The sequence below is a fragment of the Bidens hawaiensis genome, unplaced genomic scaffold, assembly GCF_021521415.1.
Source record: "Bidens hawaiensis isolate Kalapana, Puna unplaced genomic scaffold, B.hawaiensis_p1.1 tig00004864_1, whole genome shotgun sequence".
In the NCBI taxonomy this organism is placed as follows: Eukaryota; Viridiplantae; Streptophyta; class Magnoliopsida; order Asterales; family Asteraceae; genus Bidens; species Bidens hawaiensis.
The window spans coordinates 1,649,298-1,675,571 of NW_027491306.1; the positions used below are offsets into that span (position 1 = coordinate 1,649,298).

Consider the following 26,274-nt stretch of genomic DNA (forward strand, 5'->3'; position numbering starts at 1 on the left):
ACGATAATCCAATTAAAAAGGACAAAGTTAGATAGACTAGTGTTAAATAATCTTTTTTTTTCGTCTAGTGTTTTTTTTATTCATCTAGTCACTTCTTTTTCACATCAGATTAGAAAAAATTAACGTGAAGAAAAGTGTTTTGTATAAAAGCTACATCAATTCTATAATAATAAAAGGTTAGGTCACTTACGTCTCATGATCGGCTTTTAATATTTCATATTTTTTCGAATTTGTTCATTCGTAATAGTAAGTGCCTCATTTTGTGAAATACAAATTATGCAATAGTTTTAATAAACAAACCACTTAAACAGGAATTTAATCAAATTTATACTTCTAATACCTTACTCTTAAACTACGACTATATATGGAAGACATAAATGTGACACGTGAGTTTGTTACGTAGGCGTTACGTTAACATTTTGAGGCTTTCACATTTCATACCAAATTGTAGGGTTGTCTTCGAGAATCTGTTAAAATTTCGGGGCACAAGACGAATATAAAAAATGGCCTGAAATCATATTTTTAATTATGAATATTGGTTTTAAATAATCCCAATTATGTCCTACTAGCAAATAACATTCCCTATTTAACACTTGGCTGGTGGCGGTCCCAATTAAAGGTGTATTTGTTTAACGGTTCGTGACTAACTTGTTTTGATGGTTAACTCCGTTAGTCTTATGTTGAGGTTGCACCCATCCACCTTCTTCTCCGGTCGCACTACGCCGAAAACCTGCAACTCGCCTCCATTCTCCCCGACACCGTATCTCTCTTTCTCTCTCTCTCTCTCTCTCTCTCTCTATCTCTCTCTATCTCTCTCTCTCTCTGATCACGTTTCTTGCCACTTTCCCTTTCACTCGAAACCTAACCGACGCGCCGCCGGCGTTGTCTCCGGCGAAGTCCACCATCTTCAATCGTGCACCATTCGAGGTAATTGATACATCATTTAACTCGTTTTGTTCCCCTTAACAAAAGGCATGTTTTATTTTATAAATCGTGTAACCATGATTTTGAATTTTGATAATAAGATCGAGTTCGGGTTCTAGGGTGCGGCAAAGGAAAAAGATGAAATCTGCTTCATTTTCAAAATTTTCTAATGTGTTTTGAAGATAGAGGGAGAAACAGTGTAATGGTGTCGGGGAGAATGCCTGCGTGGTGTTGCCGGACAAGAAGGTAGATGGGTGCCACCTCAGCATAATACTAACGGAGTTAGTCATCCATTAGTCGAGGGCTGTTAGAAACAAATACATCTTTAGTTGTGATTGCCACCAGCCAAATGTGAAGTTGAGACTATTATTTGCCAATATGACATAATTAAGATTATTTAAAACCAATACTTCTTAATTATGTAATAAATAATTTGGCAACCATTTTATCTCAAAGGTACAAACCCTAAGAACACACTCTCCACCACGTCTCACCATCACCAATTCCATTCACACGCAAAAGCCCCAATTTTGGACCAACTAATCCCTGAGTATTCTCAAATCGGAACACCAAATTCGAATTTGCGACTTCAATTTGTAATAGTTCTTATGGGATTATATAGTTTTGTCTATTCAATTTTGATTCACGGATGGTCGATAATGACTCAATTGCGTAGCAGAGGAAGACGACAGGTTGCGGCAGGATAACAAACTCCAAAACCGTCGTGGTTTCTCAAGGCAAAGATAGCAAGTTAAATTGGTGAGCTTCTATCTCTCGATCGTTTCCCGGCCGATCTCTGCCCACGGTGGGAAGAAGCAACCTTTGAACGATGATTTCATGTTTCTCGCGCAATCTGCGGGTGGCACTCATAGTGTGGTGGTGGATTTAGTTCATGTTTTGAGAGCAGATGAGTTTTGTTATATATTTTAGTTTAAAAGCATTTATTATATGAATATTCTTATTGGAAGTACAATTACATATTAATTACATCAATCTTACAATAATTACCATATTTAGCTTTTTATTCTTCCCTCTTAAATTTTTCTTTCATTCATGACTATTTAATAGAATTTTTCTAATTCTTTCTAAAATTACTCTTTCATTACTTTTAATTTTCCACCATTTTTTATATGTATTTATATTAAACAACTTCAGCACATGTCAAAATTATTTGGACTTTACCTTCAATATTTTCTCAAATCTGGTCTGCTCACTAACTTTCTTTAAAGATTTGGCCTGCTCTCTCATCTTTATTATATTTTTCTAATGCGTCTGGAGAGTCCAAATTCTAAAAAATTCTAAGGAAAAAATAGCTATTTTGGGCTTTCTCTCTCTAGAAAGGTCTATTTTGAGAAATTTCCCTTAACTTAATCATAATAAATTGTATATATTAGTAACTTTTATTTATTTACTTTTAATTTTAAATACTAAAATAAACTAATAAACAAAAAGACCAAAATACCCCTAATTTAACGTTAAAATCTAACGGGGTTAGCGATTAGGACGTAACTAGCAAAACCTGGGAAACCTCAATGGTCCAATTGCTAAAGAAAAGATTTTTGGACTAATGTCGTATAACAACCAAACATCGAGGACGAATTTGGCACTTTACTCAGTTTTTCTAATGGAGAATACAAACCCCCCACACCCACGATTTAGTACACACTTGCACCCCCTGCCCAAATCTACGCTTCAATATGGCAGTGTTTAGTGCCTACAATGCTGACTTGCAGGGTTCCACGTAGGGTTGTCTCCGATAACATAAAAAAAAATCCAGGGCCCTTAATAGTAAAAATAAATATATATGAAAATACAAACTTAATAACTTATATATAAATTAGATAATAACAATAAACTAAACAAGGTGCGTCGAAGTTATTTAGTTATTACATGTGATCGGTCATTACGGTCACTCAGAGCATCAGAGCCGGATAATCAGCCGGTGACAATCTATCTTTTGCAAGCGTCTCTGGTCTAGTGGTTCTGCGAGGAGCGTACAACGTACGTAAGCAGTAATAAAATGCCGACTTTTTTCTTTTTCGCTTTTATTTTGTTATTAAATGCTAATGGATATTCAATGGACTTGATTTAATCAAAGACTCAAACATGGGCATAATTTTTCAGATTAGCCTACACAATTCGTTTTTTAAACGTATGTACAAGAAACACAAAAAATTATAACTATAATTTAAAAAAAAAAAAAAAAAAACTACTACTCAGGCTTCATAGAAAACCACGCCTTCAACCTTTCAACAGGTTGCCCTCCCCACCTTCTCGAAGCTACTTTGGTTCCATGCCCTTCCATCTTTTCCATAGCACGCAATCTAAGAGGATAGTCATGGAACTAAATAAAACAAATAATTCATAGCCTTTAAAACAAAGGATTAATATTTTAGAATCCAACCACTAAAACACTCCAATATAAAATCAAAAGAAATAATTAAGTATTCATAAATATAACCAGGGTTATCTTCGAGATTTCGGTGTCATATGCAAGTATTAAAAATAAGCCTTTATATATAAAAAATATTCATAAATTAACTATAGTTGTGATAAAAACAAAGAAAACAAAAGTTATAGTAGCAAAAATATCTTTTTTACATAATTAAAGGACCGTGAAACTCTTCAAATACGCAAACAATCAAGCAAAGTAATAAAACAACAAGGATTTAGTTAGTTAATTGTGTAATTATTAAGCAATAAAGCAATAGCATTCTATCTAGCATTCCATTTAAAGAATCAATATTCAAAAGTGGCATTAAACTGCAACAATCCCTTTCAAATTTAAGAATAAAAGTTCAAAAAGTAGTATCAGTAGTATTTTAGCATTATATATATATATCAAAAACCATTTTATTGTCATTCTCACAGATCCACTATTTATAAAATTGTTTCTTCTCAGCTACAATTATGTTTCTCTCTCTTTTTTTCAGCCACATGGCAAATATGACACATATGAGTTATATACTCCTCTCTCTCTTCTCTCTTTCATTCCATCTATGTCATTCATCTTCCTCTTTATCTAAATACTCTTTCCTCTGTGAATGTCATCGCATACCTTACTTTTGCGATGCTGGTATAATCATATGTTTGCAACACCATTTGTTGTTTCTGGGTTCCGACTCCGAACCCTTGGAGGCCATGGAGTAGTGGTTGCGAACGGTTTATGACGGTGGTGTGGTGGTTCGCTGGCCGGCTTCGTCTTTGTTGTATAAAGTCTGACTCGCCTGTGTATGCCGTTGCCGTATTCTGATTCGGAACCCTTAGTGGCGACGGCGGCATGGCGGTGATGGGTCGAAGAAAGGAGATAAAGCCAGGAAACCCTAACAGAGAAACCCAGTATGTAGAGGTTTCACATCTCATATAAGAGGTAAACTAACATCCTTCAATCTTCACTTTATTCTTGAGTCTCATGTCTTTACTATTTCTTTGGTAAATTTTGTGGGTTATGCTTGGGTTTTTCTTTCGTCTTTCCGCCTAATGTTCGGTATAATTGGTTTTACACATATTAGTGCAGTCAGAGTAGTTGTAGTTGAGGTTACCTTTACTTAAGAGTGCCAATTTTATAATTCTTCTGCCGTATAGGTTTATGACTTTATTTTATGTTCTATTAGAGTATTGGATTAGGAGTTAGTATATACGATTTGAATCTGTGAAATTTTTTAGAAAAATTTTTTGTTGATTTTTAGGCTAGAAATATGTTTTGGTGTCTATTAAGTGTTTTGATAGTTGTTTTGTTAATGTGGTCTTACTTATCAACAACTTTATCTTTTTGTTAGTTTGATTGATAAGAGAAAAAAATTATTTTTGTTAACCAGGAGTGGTCAGTGGAGTTCGGGCATTCTTTTTATATCCATTTATGTTAGACTTATTAGAGGTATGCCTATGTGTTGCGTTTATATTGACCATTATACGCCATCTGTGTATTAGCTTGCAGTAGAGATTCAGTAGAGATTCATATTTGCTACTATCAAGTGAAGCTCATAATAAGGTAATTGTTTGGTAATTTACATGATAATTTTAGCTGTCTTTATGAGGTGAAAGGTCTAGGTTGTGGTTTTAAGGCCAAAAGCAATGTTGCTTATTTGGGACACCTATACATAACAATATTGATGAGTTTCGTATTTTTTTTTTTTACTTCTGAGATGTGACCCGTATGTGATGTGGTCTAAATTATACATATTATTATATAAATATTTCCTATTTTTAAGTGCTTTTGAGCCAAGTTTTTATTAAATATTATTATTATTTGATTCGTATGTGAGTTTAATGGTTTATAAAGACTATGACCTAAAATGGAGCACTTTTACTAAACTTGAGACTGATGAATTTGCTAACTTGAGATCGACGAATAAAGGGTCAGGCATATATTTATATATTAATAATTTTTATTATTATAAACAACTATCATATGTAATATTTTAAAAAAAGAAAAAAAAACCAAAGGAAACGTATCTAATAATAATAATAATAATAATAATAATGAAGATTTGGTAGTCTGACATATTAATTTATAGATATATATTTTTTTCGAATTAGGTGGGCCCGTATGAGTCCAAGAAAGTGAGGGTTTAGAGTAATAAATTTCTTTTTTTTTTGGCGTGAAGGTATTGACGGGAGAGAGCGACAGCCGCCATCTTTGAGCTGTAGTTATAGTGCAAAAAGAAAAAAAAGTCAAGCAGCAAGATATAAAATTATTTACAAGGAGCTTCAAGTGAAAATTTTAATTGGAAAAGAAGTCCACGACATCATTATTGTTATTATATTTTTTTGGTGGAACTGGAACAATAAGAAAGGCAGCCGCAAGTCAATCATGCTTGAAGGTGTTCGGGTTCATACCTACTCACGGTTCTTTTGTTTTAACTTTATTATTTTTATTATGAACTTGGGTATTGAACTTAAATATTTTATTGTTTTGAGCATGATTATTGGCTGAAACCTTTTTAGTTGCCTAGGTCTTGAATGAATATTTGTTGAGTTTGGATGGCTTGTCAGTTTTATTTGGTTATTGGTGTTGGACAAATATTATTGTAACAAACTTATTGGTATTTGAAAAGATGAATATGCATGCTTAATGTTAATTTACTTTATTCAATTGTTCCATAGGTGGCTTTGTGAATGTCTTTCATGTGTAGATGCATATTAGGTTCCTACTGTGTGTTCGTAACTAGTTTATGGTTTATAGTCGGCATATTCCATAGGAACTATTGTTTGAGGGTTTAGAGATTTTAAGTGTTCTACCTATCTTGAGACTGAGAGGTAATAGATAGTTGGGGTTGTCTTATTCATTAGGCGGTTTGGGTATAGATTACACGAGAGTGGATTTCCCCCTTATTGTCTTTTGATTTTTGCTATCCTTAGTCTTTTTGAGCATCTTTAGGTTACTCCTTACGTCCCTTACACTCCCGGATGTATTGTGATTAGTGAGACTGAGAGGTGATCTAGTCATTAGAGTACTTTAATATTGTTGGAGAGACTGAGAGGTAATCCAACCAACCGTTTTGCATCATACGTCCCTTAGGTTTTCCTTTTAGGTGACACCCAGAGAATGATCAGGGATCCTGTTGGTGCATAAATGTCAGTAGTTCATAGTCTAGTGTCTGTAATCGAGTCTGTAATGTTATTTATGTTTTTGTTTAAGCGAATTTGTTAACAAGTTCGCCTAGGCGAACTTGTTGAACAAGCGAAGTTATGGACAACTTCGCCTGAACATATCAGGCGAAGTTGTCGTGTATTTATACTAGGTTACGGCTTAGTGTTGAGGTTGTTCATCGAGTTGATCTAAGCTGGTTTGAGTTCATTGTAACTTGAGGACGAGAGTCTGTATCAGTGATTCATATCACGTGTTTGAGTTATAATATATAACGTGTGTTCGGTTATTCGTGTGTTTGTTTGGTTTGTGTTCTATACTCGTAACGATCTACGCAGGGATTCCGCACCTGAGTAGACCGATATATCTCGTGCGATCCGTCCAAGGAACCTACAATTGGTATCAGAGCATTTGCTCGATTGTGTGGTTCGGGATATTCACGCGGGTGTAGAAATCGTCCCATTTCGACTATTCGTGGGACGTGTTTTCTGTGTTTTTGATCATTCTTACCTCCTACCATCGTGTTCAAGCCTTTACACCGTCAAAAACCTCGTTAAAATCCGATTTACAGATCTGCAAATCTTCCGTGTTCATCAGGCGAAGTTGCCGTCACTGTGCGTAGGGTTTCGGGGAAGATATAAGGTTAAGCGAAGTTATCCACAACTTCGCCTACCTTCTTAAGTTCGCCTAACTCAAGCGAAGTTCTCTACAACTTCGCCTACCTCTTAAGTTCGCTTACCTCAAGCGAAGTTAAGAATCAGCGAAGTTAATCAGCAGTGTTATCAGCGAAGTTTTTCAGCGAAGTTCTCTACAACTTCGCCTACTTCAAGCGAAGTTATCCGTAACTTCGCCTACAGTACTTTAATATAAAAAAAAAAAAAAATTTCTTAATTTTTCAGGTTTCTTACTTTTCGGGAAAGATGTCGTCGATCAACATCTCTGAGTTAGTGAAGATGGAAGTTGAAGCAGGGTCAGCTACCAAGGCCCCAAGATTGCTGAAGGGAACCGATTTCGTTGCATGGAAGGATAGGTTCATACAATACGTCAAATACCAGGATGCGAAGATGTGGGTATGCATCCAGGATGGTTATATTCCACCAGTTATGGAGTATGAAGGTCGTGATCAAATTAAAAAGTATAGTAAAATGGAAGAAGAAGAGAAAAAGATGTATGAGGCCGAGAGCAAGGCTCATGCTGCTATTACTATGGCTCTTCCTCAAGAGATCCTTCATACGTTCAGAAAGTATACGTCAGCAAGAGAGCTTTGGGAAGCTCTTGAGAACAGATTTGAAGGGAATGTAAGAATCCGTGCTTCAAAGATAAAATTGCTCAAAACCCAGTTCTCAGTCTTCAAGTATTTGAAGAATGAATCCTTAGATGATATTATCACTCGATATTACCATCTGATGACTGAATTGAGCAACTATTCAATTTCCTACCGAGAAGAAGAAATAGTTGAGAAGCTTCTAGATGCTCTCCCACCAAAATGGGAGATGTACACTGTGCTGATGAGGGAAGACAAGGACTTTCCCACATATGATCTTGAAACGGCAGTCAACAAGCTCAGAACCTTTGAGCTTAACATAGTCAGAAAAGAGACACCTATGGATCAGGTTCAAGATCCAGGTATGTATGGAGCTAAAGTCAACACTAGCTCAGGATCGAAGACTGAATCTGCTGCCTACTACACAAAGGGAGAGTCGGGCCCCAACTCATCACATGAGGGGCATGTGTCAGTTAACACAAATGGGGATGTTTGCTATGTAGCAGCTGGATCGAGTGGTTCTCAACCCCAGGTAAGCAAGAGTAGTTGCTCTCCAAGTATTCCCAGCAACAACTACTCCAAGATGCCTATGAGTGTCAAGTCTGCTGAAGAGCAGTTTGGTCTCTATGCTTCTTTTATTGCTTCCTATGAGAACTACATTCAAGGGAAGGTTGTTGATCCAGCTATGTTGGATGAAGATTATGACCAGATTGATGCTGATGATCTGGAGGAAATGGATCTGCAATGGCAGATGGCCATGATCGTAAGAAGAGTGAAGCGGTTTATGAGGAAGACCGGAAGAAAGTTTGTCGGTGGAAAGCCAGGGTTTGACAAGACGAAGGTGAGATGCTACAATTGTCAGCAAAACGGTCACTTTGCAAAAGAATGCAGGAATGAGCGTGTGGAACGAAGTCAGGGTAGGTCTCCACAGCAAAGTGAGGGTAGAAAAGATTATAGTGCCATGATGTCCAGAGAAGATGGTGAATACAACTGGAACCTGCTTTCTAAAGAAACTTTTGAGCAGGCAAATTTGGCAAAGGTAGAAACTGAAGAAAGTGAGAAGGTTACCGGAGAGGAAAAAGCTCTTATGGCAGACGTTAATGACCAGCTCTCCGAGGTATGTTCTAAACTTACATGCTCTAAATGTGAAAACTTGTCTGAGCAATTAGCAACTATAACCGATTAGTATGTTAGGTTGGATGCTGAATTTAAAACCTTAAAAGAAGATCATCATTTTACAAAAGCAAGAGAAAATAGCTATAAAGTCAAAATAAAAGCTTGTGAAAAAGATGTTAAAAGTTTAAAAACAAAACTTGCTGAAAAAATTGAAGTGATTGATTTAAGTTATGAAGTTTTGGAAGAAAAAACCAAACTAATTGCTGATAGAGAAAAACAGATTGCTGATCACCAGGTAAAAGTGGTGGAACTGAATAGAAAACTAGAGCAGTTCAGAAATTCTTCTGCTATTCTTGATCACCTTGTTAGTGATCAAGGTTCCTCTGCTAAGAGAGGAGGAATCGGTTATCATGAGGTTCCACCACCTTATAATCACAATTACACTTTTAACCCTAGTGTTCAGAAATCTGTTGATTTTGAGGTTGCTCAGACAGTACCAGTTAAAGTAACTTGTAAAGAACCAAATGTTAGTGGAGGCGAAACAAGTTCGCCTGTTTCAAGTGTTAAAATTTCTGATCCAAGTCCAGTCTCATCAGATTCGGATAAGTCATCCGAGTCTGGTAAGGCAAAAGAGGAGGTGATATTACCCAATGGTGGAGAGAAAGATAAGACGAATAAAAAGAGTACTCCTCTAAACCCGTACGTCCCACCATATGTGAGACGAACGGGCGGTATTAAAGCCTCGACATCTAAAACACCGGTTGATAAAAAAGTTGAGCATAGGTGTTGTTTTAGATGTAATCAATTAGGACATCTTGTTGCAAATTGCCCTCTGAAGCAGCGATTCAGAGGTGTAAGGCCTACTAAAGCTGAGAATAAACCTAATAGTAATTATCATGCTGCTAAAAATGAAAACCACTTAAAATTCAAAAATGTGACTAATTCAGGTTTTCATAGAAACAAATCTCAGTTTTACACTGCTAATAACCAAACCACAAGTTATAATTCTTTCAATTCACAAAGGTTTGGTAGGCCTCACAATCAATCTTCAAGAAGGTTTCCTAATAGGACTTACAGGAATTTTCGAGATACTAACTTTGGAAAGCCAAAGTTTGGGATGTATAGATCCAAGACCAATTGGTCTTGGGTCCCTAAATTCTAATCTTTTGCTTTATTGTGCAGGAACAGTTGAACAGGGCTGCCAACAATCTTTGGGTTGTAGATAGCGGCTGTTCCCGGCACATGACGGGTAACAAATACTTGCTACACGATTTGAAACCTGTTCAAGGAGGGAGAGTGAGCTTTGCCGGTGAAAGTGGTGGCAAGATTACTGGAATGGGAACAGTGTCAAACGGAAAGATGACTTTGGAGAAGGTTAACTTTGTAGAAGAATTGAAGCACAATCTGCTGAGTGTGTCGCAGATCTGTGATAAGGAGTACACCGTTCATTTTACAAAGAATGAGGCGATTGTGTTGAAACCTGGTTTTCAGATACCAGAGGAGTGGATTGTGATGAAGGCTCCACGTGAAAGAAATACATATATTATGGATATGAGATCAACTGAAATAGCCACGGCAGAATCATGCCTTATGACAAAAGCGAGTGAATCAGAGTCCGAATTGTGGCATAGGAGAATGGGGCACATTCATCTTCGGAAGATGAACCACATTGTCAGGAATGGACTTGTGCTGGGCGTTCCCTTGAAAAATTTCAATTTTGAAGATAAATGTATAGCGTGCAAGAAGGGAAAGCAGCACATGAAATCCCATCTCACCAAGAAAGTCAATTCAATTGCCAGTACCCTGGAGTTGCTTCACATGGATCTCTTCGGTCCCGTGAATGCAAAAAGTCTAGGAGGAACTTCTTATTGCTTGGTGATCACTGATGACTACTCACGATATTCGTGGGTGTATTTCCTGAAATCAAAAGACGAAACGGCTCAGATGGTGAAGAATTTGATTACCAAAGTTGAGAACGTTATGGATAAAAGGGTTAAATTCATCAGGAGTGACAATGGAACGGAGTTCAAGAATTTTGAGATGGAGATCTTCTGCCTTCAGAGAGGGATTGAACACCAATACAGCGCTCCGTATACACCGCAACAGAATGGAGTGGCTGAAAGGAAGAATAGAACATTAATTGAAGGAGCCAAAACTATGCTGGCTGATTCGAAGCTTCCTGTGGTGTTTTGGGCTGAAGCTGTTGCTACAGCCTGTTATGTTCTGAATAGAGTCTTAACTGTTAAAAGACTTGGTAAAACGTGTTATGAGCTTATGCATGGGAGAAAGCCCAACTTGAGTGGTCTTGAACCATTCGGGTCCCCTTGTTCGATTTTGAAGACAAATTCTAAATTTGGTGAAGTAGCCGATGAAGGAATCTTAGTCGGTTATGTTGTTGGGACTCCCAACAGACGTGTCTTCAATACATCGACCAGCAAGGTTGAGGTGGTGTGTAACACCGATATCACAAGTTACCAACCGCCAAAACCAAGCAACGGACCTGCTGAGTTTTTCGACTATGTTAAACTTTTTAAGTCTTTTAACATACCGTATTTGGATATTGCTGAAGAAGAAGAGAGAGTTGCTACGAAGATGATCCTTGATGAGGAAGAAAACCTATTGGAAAGACAGCTGATCGATAAATGTCAACCTTCCTCATCAAATGCTGTCAATACCCCTGCTACCTCGACTGAAGAAGAATTTTTCAATCCATTTCACTCTCAGCATGAAACAACCATTGACGAGCTCTCTTCTAACTTGGAAGACAATTTGCATGTCGGTTCTGTTCCGACCACGAGAATTCATAAAGATCACCCTTTGGAGAATGTGATTGGTGATGTGTCCTCCGGTGTACAAACAAGACGTAGCTTGAATGAGCACACCTGTGTTTACACAAGCATCAAGGAGACAGGGATAATCAACGAATGCTTGTACACCTGCTTTATCAGCCAGATTGAATCGAAGAATTATCAAATGGCTCTCAAGAACAGCTCGTGGGTCGACGCTATGCAAGAAGAGTTGGCTCAATTCAAGAAAATGGAAGTTTGGACTTTGGTTGAAAAACCGAAGCATGTGCATGCGATAGGCACAAATTTGGCGTTTAAGTGCAAGAGAGATGAGAAAGGGATTATCATAAGAAACAAGGCGATGCTAGTCGTTAAATGTTTTAATCAACAAGAGGGGATTGATTATAATGAAGTGTTCGCTCCTGTCGCAATGTTGGAAGCCATTAGATTGTTTTTGGCGTTCGCTGCTTATAAGAAGATGAAGGTATTTCAGTTGGATGTGAAGAGTGCGTTTCTGAATGGGAAAGTTGATGAGGTAGTGTATGTTGAGCAACCTCCGGGTTTTCCTGACCCAGACTTTCCTGATCACGTGTACAAGTTAAGCAAGGCATTGTATGGACTACATCAGGCACCTCGTGCCTGGTATTCAACTTTATCAGATTACTTGCTTGAAAATGGGTTTGAAAGAGGGAAGATAGATAGCACGTTGTTCTTCAAGAGAGATGGAAACGACTTCCTGCTAGTGCAAGTCTACGTGGATGACATCATCTTTGCTGCATCAAGAGTCTCCATGTGTCAAGATTTTGAGGCCGTCATGAAAAAGAGGTTTGAAATGAGTGCTATGGGTGAACTAACTTTCTTTTTAGGATTGCAGGTTGATCAGAAGAAGGATGGGATGTTCATTCATCAGACCAAGTATGTCCATGATGTGCTCAAACGCTTCAAGATGGAGGACAGCACTCCATTCGACACTCCAATCTGCGTCAATCACAAATTGGGTGCTGAGTCAGACGGTGATGCAGATGTGGACCCAACTCAGTATCGGGCTATTATAGGTTCTTTAATGTACTTAACTGCTTCTAGGCCTGATATAATGTTTGCTGTTTGTCTTTGTGCTCGTTTTCAGGCAAACCCAAAGGAATCTCACATGAAGGGTGTGAAGAGGATCTTGCGGTATCTCAAGGGCAAACCGAAGCTGGGGTTGTGGTACCCGAGAGGAGGAGACTTGGAGCTAGTCGCTTACACAGATTCTGATTATGGAGGGTGCAATCAGAGTCGGAAGTCAACAACTGGAGGATGTCAGTTTCTTGGTGGCAGATTGGTGTCGTGGCAATGCAAGAAACAGACTTCGGTCGCAATTTCAACCTGTGAAGCAGAATACATGGCAGCATCCAACTGCTGCTCCCAGGTTCTTTGGATTCAACAACAGTTGCGCGACTATGGTCTGAATTTCTTACTTACACCTATTTGCATTGATAACACAGCTGCTATCTCAGTAACTAACAATCCCGTGAAGCACAGTAAAACTAAACATATTGACATACGTCATCATTTTATACGGGATTGTGCTGAGAAGAAACTGATTGTGCTTGAAAAGGTGGATATGCTTGATAATTTCGCTGATCTTTATACTAAAGCGTTTGACAAAACAAGATTTCAAAACCTTATCGAGCTGAATGGGATGATCAATCCCGAGTAACCATGCTTTTCATGTTATATTTTAAAAAAAAAAAAAAAAAAAAAAAAAAAAACGTCACTATCGCTTAAAATATGTCGGTTACCTCAGTTTGAAGGACTTGTCTTCGGATATGTTTTGGTCCTCATTTTCTACTTGTAGATTTTGAGGATAGCCATTAACCAGATGACTGAAAGTGACCGGGGCGGTTTATGATGAGTTTTCATTCTTTCGCTTAAAATTAGTCGATCATATTAATTAGTTAGAAGGACACATACTAGTATGTGGTCGGTCCAGCTGATCCATTGGATCTTCGGGATAGCCGTTTACCTGAAGACTTTGTTTTGGTCGGGGCGATTAATGTTAAAATTTTTTTAAGGGAAATGAAATTATTTTTCAAGTCTACTACTTCGTAAGAAGTTCGTTAGCTATGTTTAATAGAAAATTGATCCAACCTTGGAAAATGATAGATATACTGATTCTGTGTGCTTAACTAGTGAAGTTATTAGGCTTAAAAGGCTTTAGGACAGTCATTGTATGTCATGGTAACTTTTTATGGTGCGTAAAAGTAGATGTGATACAAACTAAAACTACTTGATTTTACGTGGAAACTCCTTACGAGTTTTGCATGTCTTCATATATATCTTTCCGAATGATAGGCAGAAAAGCGATTACCCAGTCATACACGAGCCCGTAAGTGTTCTGATTCCCGTGAAGATAGCGTTTCAAGAAACTGCAGTGATCCAGATTCGGGACTTGCAGTTGGTTACTACTCTGAAGACTATGTAAATGTTTATCATAAAAAAAAAAAAAAAAAAAAAAAAAAAAAAAAAAAAAAAACTTTTGAGTTATTGAAACATTCTAGAGTTCAACATATCAAGACTTCTTAATCATGGAGTAAGAAAGAGAACGGGAAGGAGATGAAGAGTAATTACAAACTTAATCAGACACTAAGGGTCGAGGTCAATTCGGGGTGACTTGGGGAAAGCCAAATATGCTTTGAGAATAGATAGGAGGCATCATAATCTCTGAGTTGTTGCTCACTTAATTTTTGAGCTTAATTGAACTTAACTCGTATCACAGAAACGATGAAAACCATCTTAAGTTATTTACCTGCTTACAACCTGTTTCTTTTTGTCATAATACAGCTAAACACGGATCTATGTGACAATCACGTAATTAGTATGATTCCTGTTCGGATCTTTTCTAAAACGTAGTAGTCCCTATCGAGACTGAAATTTGATCCCTTATACTTTATTTTTTAAAAGTTTCTTGTACTTAGGTAGTTTTATAATTTTGTATCTGGTTACTTGGACTTGATCGTGTCATTTAAATTCTTAAAGGGAAGTTTTAGAACTTAATTGCAAAATTTTCGAATTATAAGGGTTGATCTTGTAAATATAGGCGATGTTGTTAAACAGGCGAACTTGTAAATAACTTCGCCTAGGCGAAGTTAACCGTAACTTCGCCTGTTTAACTCCGCCCCTATATAAAGAATTCTTAAGGTCAACAGTGTTCATAATTTCTAATCTCAGCGAACTTATTGAATATTTCTCGGCGAACTTATCGTTTGATTATCCGGCGAACTTGTCGTTATTCCGATTACTTGTTCTTTTTCCCAGTTTCCGTTACGTTTCAAGGTTCGTGATGCCATTACATTGTATAATCATTGTTCTTCAATGATAATCGGTGGTCGTTTCGACCCGATTATGAACCTCGAACCGTCGGACCTTCAAATCGGACTTTCAAATCTTGTTGTTACGTGTTAATAACCAAACTGATCGTCAACATATCCTTAAAAGCTTGAGTTTAAGAGTCCTAAATCGTCAAAATACCCAGAAAACCTCAGATTTTCGAGTTTGAATCAATCTATCTGTCGCCGATTCATATTCAGGCGAACTTAGGGTTTCGGCGAAGTTATCCGTAACTTCACCTGATGCTTATCTTCGCCCGAGGCGATGTTGTCATTAACTTCGCCTGAGGCGATGTTGTGGTAAGGCGAACTTAACGTTGAAGCGAAGTTGTGCCCAAGTTCGCCCCAACATTAACTTCGCCTGGACCTTTTTCTGATTAGTCATTAGACGAACTTAACGTTGAAGCGAAGTTGTGCCCAACTTCGCCCCAACGATAACTTCGCCTATACAGAAGTTATCACAACTTCGCTCATGGTAATAAGCGAACTTGTGTTAAACCTTAACGTGTATCTAACTTGGTTCGTTTGTTGCAGATATGGCTGCAGTAGCAGGTGCTGGAGGTGCTGGAGGCGATGACGGAGATAACCAGAGGCAATTTTTTCCGGGTCACAATATGTACATTACCTTAGACCCGGAAGCGAGCGGAGTTGAAGACTACCGTGAGATCATCACATTCCTCATTCGCTCGAGGATATTCCACGCAATCACGACGACTCTGCCGATATCCTTACCCAATATCGAGGATTTCTGGCAGACGGTGGAATACGATTGCCGTGTTGAGCCCCCGGTTATGCGAGCAACCGTCAACAACCAAGAAGTTCAGTTCTCATCTGAACAAATACGGGTGGCGTTACGTTTTGGAGAGGAGACTCGGGACGACTCAACTGACTTTGTGGCTCCGTTTCGTGATGGAGCATTCCTATGAATGGGATATTCTGGTCCCTTGGGCGATACCCAGAGACGGAAGGGGTTCCTGCTCGATCAGTGGCGCTTCCTCATGCACGTCATGATTGTGTGTATGTCTGGGAGGAAGGCGGGTATTAACGGAATGGGTGCGACCATGCAGTCAGCAATGACTGCTCTGACTTATAACAAACGTTATAGCTTTAGTCAAATGGTCTTTTATGAGATCGACAGACAGAGGAGAGCGATGGCTCGTGAGAGGTTCATCATGTATCCAAGATTCATTCAGATGATCTTGAATCATGTTGCTCCCACGTTGCCTCAACGACGCCCAATAAGATACGTGGAGAATGTGAGCAAACGTATCTTCGCTCAATGCCGTACATCCAGTGCGAGGAGCAAGCCTGAACTGCGTCCAAGGCATACTCCACTCTTTGGGTACTTAATAAACCCGGGGTATGTGCCAGCTCGTGGGGATGAGTTCAGAGACCCTCAACCACGACAGGTAGGAGCACCTCGAGATGTACCTGCTGTGCCTGTTGTGTCGGCTGAGGAGGATGTAGACCTTGATGCTGCATTTGGCGGCCAAGGATTCTTCGACATGGACCGGTTTGATCCGCAAGAAGAGGTGCAGGTCTCTGCTGCACAGGTTCGGGAAGTGAATGTTACTAGAGCAGCTACGACGGTGGCTGACTCAGATCTTGATGATGTTATGGATGAGGTGAGAAGGATGTTGGTGAGACGAGAAAGGACGATTGGGAAAAGAAAGAGGACAGTTGATGATACTGAGTCAGAAGAAGAAGAAGAGGATATTCACAAGTTGATTAGACGATCAAGACGTGAAAGGACAGGTGCAGGTATGGGAGCTGGAGAGACTTCAAGAGTTGTACGTTTTGCTCCATCCGCACTGTCAGGTATGTCGATTGTTCCTACATCACTACAGGTGACAGGTTTAAGCGCCGCGGATGTTCCCGTGGTAGCTACATCAGCTGTCGGCATCCCATCAATCACTACTATCCAGCTGACGACTCCGGAGATTGTGTCTTTACCACCTCCAACGCTTACTCCTTCAGAGGTGGTGGCACAATTTGTAGAGTCGACAGTCGTTGCAACTGCAGGGTTGTCGGTCACGATACCACCTGCGGTTACGTCCACAACTGCTTCTGATGTCCCGGTTACATTCGAGATCCCTGCTGAGTATACTCAAGACACATCTAACATGAGGTTTGATTTCGATGCAACCCTCTCAGACTCGGAGAGAATAGCTGCACTTGAACGGGTCATGGCAGAGCAATCGAGGATAAACTTTATCCAGACCCAGGCTATTCAGCGCCTTGTAGCAGAGAATCAACTACAGTCGTCCCACCTGATTGAACATGGGAGAATTATAGATGCTATGAAGGAGTTCTTGGCATCTCAGGGGGAGACAGGCTGTAAAGGCGACGAGTTAAGGACAAAGAAGAGAAATGATAAAGACGATGATCCCAATGCATCGAAAGATGCAGGTGGTGAGTTGCCAAGAACTACTCAAGCTCTTGGGACTTCCACAGCTCAGGGGGAGTCTGCAGGTGCAGTTGGTGGTGATGAGGTGGTGATGGTTGATGATGAAGATGATGTGATTGATGCTTCGAAAGAATTAGATGATGATATGCTAGATGATGATGTGATGTTTGATGATGATGTGCTGCCTACTGAGGAGATTGAGAAGATTGGAGCACAGATTGTGATTGAAGAAGATGTTGAAGAAGGTGAAATAATAGAAGAAAATGTTGAACACGAGATCCCAGATATTGAGAAAGCCGATATGGGTAATGAGATGGAAAATGATGAGACTGAACGGGAAGAGCAGCCTAGGTGGAAGGAAGGCTATGCTCAGTGGTTCGTCAAAACGAAGAAACCAGCGGTCCCTACAATGTTTAAGAAGAGTTACAATATTAAAGGCTATGCCGAAGCGAAGAAAGGGATTATTTGCTGGATCTATGATGAGCAGTTGAAGCTCTTTATGATTAAACGGTATGACGGCGTTCAGTATTTTAAAAGAATGTTAAGGTCGTTGAATACACTGCCGGAATGTGAAGTGAAAGACTTAGCCAGATTGGGGTTAATCAATCGAAATGACGATAATATGTCTAGAGTCATTGAGAAAATTGTGTGGAGAGAGAGTATAAAAGAAAAGAAGTTTGAGCTGTTGAAACCACAGAAGGGAAAACTAGTTGAAGACAAGGATAGAGGTATGAGAGATGATGGAAAACCTTGGATGGTCATGAAGTATAAACCGATCCGGTGCCTGAAAGAAGTACCGATGAAGCTAATGCCCACGGATGTGCTTAAAGACCTAAAGTGGTGGTATGTGGATTGTGAGACAGCAGAGGCGGTGATGGAAGACGAGGATGAACAGGAGCTCCTAAGAGTTTACGATCCGATGCATTTGGTAAACTTATCGCAAGCTGATCTGAAGGTGCTTAATGAGAAGAAAATCTTTTATATTCCTGCTTGGAAGGACGAAGCGAGGAAGTATCAAAGAGTTGTGTCAGTTTGTGTTAGAGAAGGAGTGCATGCGTGAAGAGACAAGATTGAAGATTACGAGACAAGTGCTTAAAGATCAAGATATGAAGCTACTGCCAAGGGGGAGTCTGTTGGTGCATAAATGTCAGTAGTTCATAGTCTAGTGTCTGTAATCGAGTCTGTAATGTTATTTATGTTTTTGTTTAAGCGAAGTTGTTAACAAGTTCGCCTAGGAGAACTTGTTGAACAAGCGAAGTTATGGACAACTTTGCCTGAACATATCAGGCGAAGTTGTCGTGTATTTATACTAGGTTACGGCTTAGTGTTGAGGTTGTTCATCGAGTTGATCTAAGCTGGTTTGAGTTCATTGTAACGTGAGGACGAGAGTCTGTATCAGTGATTCATATCATGTGTTTGAGTTATAATATATAACGTGTGTTCGGTTATTCGTGTGTTTGTTTGGTTGGTGTTCTATACTCGTAACGATCTACGCAGGGATTCCGCACCTGAGTAGACCGATATATCTCGTGCGATCCGTCCAGGGAACCTACAGATCCACTAGGATGTCTAGGGCGTCGTATCTTTAGATCCCGGTTCCATCACAGTTTCCATAGCCGATAAGCATCCAAGATTCACAAATAGGATTTCAAGCCTAGGTAACGCCTTTCTCATTAGTGTCTTCGTCTAAGTCTTAAGAACTTTAATGTATTTTTCCTAGTTTAATTAATTATTAGGTTTAAAAAAAATAAATAAAAATCCAAAAATAATCTTTTTCTTATTTATTATTTTATTTAGCTTTTAGAATCTAAGTTCGTTAATTTAATTAGTGTCTCTAGGGTTCGATATTCCCGGACTTCCCATAGTTATTCTACAACCGATAGGTTCGCTTGCCTATTGCTAGTGGTTTGGTTTAGGGTATTCTAGGTTTTTATTACTCGTTGTGCTAGGTTAAGTAATTGCAATATTTATATACACCACTTTTAGGCACATCAAGTTTTTGGCGCCGTTGCCGGGGACACTTGGTAATTGGCGAATTAGATTTTATTTCCCTTTTTTTAAGTTTTAGTTTAAATAATTATATTTTATTTTATTTTATTACTTAATTGCTCTTAATTGCTATCTGCGCTTTGTGTGTTTTAGGGGTAAGCTTGGGTCCTCACTATTTTATCTGTTTTTCAGCGTATGCGACGTACTCGTTCGCTAGGACCACCAGAGTTCATAGTTTCTGACGAACCCGAGAGAGATTTTCGTGAGCGTCGTAGGGAGCTTCGGGAGATTACACGTGCTCTACGCGAAAGCAAGGTACACGTTTCAGATTCCACATTAAATATGGCTGACGCTATTCCCCCTAGGCGTACGGTTCACTTGAGAGCGAATGAGGGAGTTACGGGGAGACGGTCTGCTATCGCACGTCCGGCGATGCCCGATGCTAATAACTGGCAGATTCCAACCAACGTCATGAATTCTATTACTAATTCATCCCTATTTCACGGACTTGAACACGAGGACGCGCCAGGCCATCTAAACAAATTCACTCGCATCTGCGACTCTTTTCATATCGCCAACGCCACTCGTGCTTCTATCTACCTTCATTTTTTTCCGTTTTCTCTTGAGGGTCGAGCTTCATCATGGTTGGAAAACCTTCCCCTGGGTCTATCACTACCTGGGACGAACTTCAAGATAGATTCCTAAAGAAGTATTTTCCGCCATCTAAAGCCTCGCGACTTCGTGATCAGATCTACTCCTTCCGCATGGACTCTAACGAGTCATACCCTTTGGCTTGGGAAAGGTTCCATAATCTGCTTAGTAGATGCCCCCAGCATGGTCTGTCCGAATGGGCCGTAGTCGAGAAATTCTATAACGGGCTGACCTTTGAGATGCAGCAAAGATTCAACACGTCAACTGGAGGGAACATGTTAGAGAAGCTGGATATAGATGAGTGTGAGTTGATGTTTGAGAGCTTCGCCCTAGCCGAGCAGCAGGGACTGTCCGCCCGAGGTACTTCTAAAACCACTCCTTCTTCCGCTTGAGGCATCCATCAAGTCTCGAATGATACTAGCATCACGGCTGCCTTAAAGGCAATCCAGAGGGAAATTAAGGACTTGAAGAAGGTTGTTAGTAGGTGCGAGATCTGCCGAGGAGGGCACGATACAGTTGATTGTCCGGTCAATCAGCAGGAGCAGGTGAACTATTTAGGAAATCAGAATAGAGGACCGAATGCCTACGGGAACCCGGGATGGAGGAACAGCTCAAACTATGGTTGGAGGTCGGGAGGTAATCCTCAGGGCTTTCAGCCGAGGCAGGAGCAGAGTCAGGTTAGAGATACAGAGGTGGCAGGGAGTTCGAGTGCGGGGAAGAGCAGTGGTATGGATCCAGATCTTAAGGAGTTTCTAACTAAGCAATCTACCATGCTTTCCCAACTTATTGACAGAGATAATAACACACAGCAGAGACTGGCTGAGCATGACACCTTATTGAAGAACCTGCAGTCGTCAATTTTGGAGATGTCTCGAAAGGTGGATGAGATGATGAAGCATATGCAACCTAATAAGTAGGTCGGAGCGTTTAAAGGAAGCACCGAGCTTAACCCGAATGCACAGTTAAAGGCGGTGACCACCCGCAGTAGCAGAGGAGGCAATAGAGAGCAGCCATCGGCAGATGATGAGGAGCTGGTGGACGAGGAGATAGAGATGGAGACTCCCGTGAGGACGCACGAGAGGCGAGCCCCAGGAAGTACCACATCAAACTGCGAGTCTCCTGCGAAGAAGGTAGTTGAGACGAAGATTGAAGAGAAGAAGAGTCCAGAAGTCGATCTTTGGCAGCTCGATTGAGAGCCATGCGTTGGCCGATTCATGTGCTAGCATAAATCTGACGCCATATTCTCTTTATAAAAGGTAGACCTTGGCGAGCCAGTCCCGATGCGCATGAGTTTATCCTTGGCCGACCGTTCGGTCAAATATCCGCAGGGAATCGTGGAAAACGTACTCGTTAAAGTCGATAAATTCGTTTTCCCTGTGGATTTTGTTACTCTTGACATGGAGGCTGACGATTAGGTCCCGCTCATTTTGGGACGACCCTTCTTGCGTACTGCTAAAGTGCTTATTGACGTCTTCGACGGCAAAATTACATTTATTGCCTTGACACGTTCATATCTCAGTTCGAGCGATGTCTTGACTACATCTCTGGAGTAGATTTGCTCAATCAGGAGGACGAGGTTGATGTTCCCCTGGAGCATGACCTGAGCATTCTTGCTAGCTCACCTCCAGAATACCCTGAGGTGTTCGCGGTTGCCGATAGCACCGAGGGACCGAAGGAGAGACCATCGATTCAGGCGCCGCCGTCCCTTGAGCTTAAAGAGCTACCTCCTAATTTGGAGTATGCTTTCTTGGATGGTGAGGCCGATTTGCCCTTCACCATTTCTTCTTAGTTGACGGATGATGAGAAGTCGAGGTTGGTTGATGTGCTCAGGGCACACAAATAGGTTATTGCGTGGAAACTCATGGACATTCAGGGCATTAGCCCGAACTTTTGCAATCACAGGATACTCATGGAGGATGAGTATAAGCCTGTAATCTAATCTTAAAGGAGGCTCAACCCTAACATGTCGGAAGTGGTCAAGAAGGAGGTTATCAAACTCCTCGACGCTAGCCTAATCTATCCCATATCCGATTCTTCATGGGTGAGTCCTGTTCAGGTCGTCCCTAAGAAGGGAGGGATGACAGTGGTTACTAAAGAACATAACGAGCTTATTCCGACTAGGACAGTCACAGGTTGGCGGGTTTGCATTGACTACAGGAGGCTTAACGACGCTACTAGGAAAGACCATTTTCCTCTTCCGTTCATCAATCAGATGTTGGAACGACTGTCGGGATGACAGTTTTACTGTTTTCTTGATAGATTTTCAGGTTATTTCCAGATCCCTATCGCGCATGAGGACCAGGAAAAGACCACATTTACATGCCCATACGGTACCTTCGCTTACAAACGTATGCCTTTCGGGCTATGTATTGCTCCGGCTACTTTCCAGCGTTACATGGTAGCGATATTCCATGACATGATCGAGAGTTCCATGGAGGTTTTCATGGACGATTTTTCGGTATATGGGGACTCTTTTGATCAATGTCTTTCTAATCTTGAGAGAATGATGAAGCGGTGCATAGAGTCGAAGTTGATGCTGAATTGGGAGAAATGCCACTTTATGGTGACTGAAGGCATTGTGCTCGGGCATAAGATTTCCTGAGACGGTATTGAGGTAGATAGAGCTAAGATCGACACCATCAGTAGACTTCCTCCACTGACTAGTGTGAAATCCGTTCGTATTTTTCTCGGGCATGCGGGTTTTTATCGTAGGTTCATCAGAGATTTTTCTAAGATCACCCGGCCCATGACTCGCCTTCTAGAGAAGGACATCACATTCGACTTTGATGATGATTGTCAGAAGGCATTTGAGTTTCTCAAGGGGTAGCTGGTTAACGCCCCTATCTTAGTAGCACCCGACTGGAGCTTACCCTTCGAGCTCATGTGCGACGGTAGTGATTTTGCCGTCAGTGTTGTTCTAGATTAGCGGAAGGACAAGCACTTCCATCCTATCTATTACGCGAGTAAGACCCTTAATGATGCTCAGGACATCACATTCGACTTTGATGCTGATTGTAGAAGGCGTTTGAGTTTCTCAAGGGGTAGCTGGTTAACGCCCCTATCTTAGTAGCACCCGATTGGAGCTTACCCTTCGAGCTCATGTGCGACGGTAGTGATTTTGCAGTCAGTGTTGTTCTAGATCAGCGGAAGGACAAGCACTTCCATCCTATCTATTACGCGAGTAAGACCCTTAATGATGCTCAGGAGAATTACACGACTACCGAGAAGGAGTTTATAGCAGTGGTCTTCGCGTTCAATAAATTTCGTTCTTATCTCGTGCTGTCCAAAACCATCGTTTATACTAATCATGCGGCATTGCGATACTTGTTCGCCAAGAAAGATGCCAAGCCTCATTTGATACGATGGATTCTCTTACTTTCCGAGTTCGATATTGAGATTAGAGATAAAAAGGGAGCGGAGAATGTTGCTGCGGATCACTTATCACGTTTGGAGGATCCAAAGAGAGAGGAGATTAGAGAGGACACCATCGGTTTCCCCACGAGTCGTTGATAATGGTGAGAGTGAGATTTGAGAGAGAGCCAGTCTTATACGTTAGTGCTGAAGAGTAGGGTATTCCATGGTTCTCCGACATTGCAAATTATCTGGCCGAAGGAGTGGTGGTCAAGGGCATGAGTTATCAGCAGAGGAGGAAGTTTTTCGCAGATGCCAGCCACTACTTATGGGATTCACCGTATTTGTTTTGTGTAGGCGCCGATCGAGTGTTGAGGAGGTGTGTGAGTAGGGAAGAGGGCCGTGAGATTCTTAGACATTGTCATGAGGGTTTGACTGGAGGCCACCATGCTCCATCTTCCACTGCTAGGAAAGTTATAGATTGCGGTTTCTATTGGCCATCGATTTTCAAAGACTCACACATGTTTTTCAGACAGTGTGACGCATGTCAGCGCACTAGAAACATCTCATCCCGTAATGAGATGCCCAAAAATCCTATTCAGGTGTGTGAGATTTTCGACGTTTAGGGCATTGATTTCATGATGTTCCCTTCTTCTCGAGGGAACCGATACATTCTCGTGGCTAACGACTACGTTTTCAAATGGGTTGAGGCTCCAGCCTTACCCACTAATGACGCCCGAGTTGTTGTGGGATTCTTGAAAAGGTTGTTCTGTCGGTTTGGTACTCCCAAGGCCTTGATCAGTGATAAGGGCACGCATTTCTGCAATGCCCAGATGGAGAAGACGTTGGCGGTATGGGGTCACCCATCGTTTGTCCACCGCCTGTCACCCACAGACGAGCGGGCAAGTGGAGAACGCAAACCGAGGTGTGAAGCGAATTTTGGAGAAAACTGTAAGCAAGAACCGAAAGGACTGGTCCGATAAGTTAGATGATGCGCTTTGGGCTTTCCGCACAGCGTTTAAAACGCCTATTGGGACCACACCCTTTAGGATGGTTTATGGGAAAGCGTGTCATCTGCCGGTTGAGTTAGAGCATAGGACATATTGGGCGTTGAGATCCGTTAATCTTGACCTAACCCAAGCTGCAAAAAACCGGTATATCCAAATTCATGAGGTTGAGGAGATGAGGCGTACGTAAGATCGTGGAGTTATAAGGAGCGTACGAAGGCGTTGCACGACTGGAAGTTGAAGAAGGTGAAAGAGTTTAAGTGTGGGGATCGAGTGTTGGTTTATAATTCCCGTCTAAAGCTATTTCCAGGTAAACTTTAATCAAGATGGGGAGGACCATATACGGTCAAGAAGGTGTTCCCGCATGGTGCTGTTGAAGTTCGAGATGTTGATGGGAGCTCGTGGAAGGTGAACGACCACAGGTTGAAGCATTATATTGGTGGGCCGATTGACTAGGTTGAGGAGGACGTGTTTCGCCTCGACATCCCTAGGTTGATTGATTGATAGGGATAGGACTTCGAATGAACACTCGAGTGTAGAGTTTGTATATGTTTTTATTTGTTTTCTTTTATTTTTGTATTTTGAATCAGTTTTAAGTTTTAGAGTCTGTTTGATGTCTGCTTTGGGTGCTTTGAGCATTGTTTTGCAGGTTTGGATGCTAACTTTCGTACTCAAATCTCCATTCGGACGGGGGCGTTCTAAGCTTATTTGATTGTAGAGGGGACCCAAAAGTCGCGGCCGCGAATGAAATGCTATACGGTCGCTTTATCGGAACTTGAGTTATGAAGATCAATGCCTTATTACCAGGAGAGTCTGTTCCATTTTCTTTATTTTTTTGTTTTATTTTATTTCTGCTTTATTTTTGTCTTTTTCCTGTCTCACATTGAGGACAATGTGAAATTTAAGTGTGGGGATAGGAAACTGGCGCTTTTTTTAGGTATTTAAAAAAAATAAAAAAAAATTTAATAAAAATAAAAAAGTAAGAAAAAAATAAAAAAAGTATATATTTATATAAAAAATAAAAATAAAAAAAACAAACAAAAAAATTTATGTCCCTTGAATTATATATTTTGTGACAAAATGGAAAATGATAGAAAAATTGGGGATTGGTTTTTAAAACTACTAAATGTATATGAGATACAAAAAATAGAAAGCGTACTTAATTTGGGATGTGTCGGTAGGCCCAACTAGCTTTGAAAGGTTGCCCCTGATTATTATAAATATACCTAATAGTCATAAACCTTATGGGTTCTCATCTTGAGGGGGGATAGTGTAGCTGAAAATTCGATAAGGCATAGCGAGTATTACCTTAATCTTAAAACCTTGAGGTGGTGAGAATTATATGCACTTAAAAATTAGCACACTACTCTATTTTATGAAAATAAATAACGAGTGGTGGCGGTCGACCATGTCCATCATTTATACGAGCTTAGAAAATAGTTATATATTTAGGTAAAATATGCCTAAGAGCACAAAGTTTTGTTGCACGAACGTCAAATATGTGCAAATATCGTGAAAATAAAAGTGAATGGGAAATTTATGCAAATGCCAAAGAAGCATTAAAAAAAAGAAAGAAAAAAGAAAAAAAAGTTAAATCAAAAATAGAAAAAGAGGCCAAAAGGCAGATACTAGACAGGGCTGAGAGCTTACGTGTTACCAAGGGGATGGTGACTCTGAGGATACACTATTGGGGCTCAAGGTTTTTAGTCAATAAATATTTTTAGGAAATAGTAAGGGTGGAGGCTTGAGACCGTCATATACTGGGTTGCAGCTCAGGTGAAACAATGTTTGGCCGAAATCCACTAATATAGTTTTAGGTTT

The 26,274-nt window shown here is 40.4% G+C and overlaps 1 protein-coding gene across 1 annotated transcript; it reads left to right on the plus strand.

Moving 5' to 3' along the window:
- Nucleotides 1-24,271: 24,271 nt before the first annotated feature.
- LOC143628279 (uncharacterized) lies at nt 24,272-24,643 on the plus strand. The gene has a single exon (XM_077097913.1). The coding sequence runs from the start codon at nt 24,272-24,274 to the stop codon at nt 24,641-24,643; it is 372 nt and encodes a 123-aa protein (XP_076954028.1).
- Nucleotides 24,644-26,274: the final 1,631 nt, after the last annotated feature.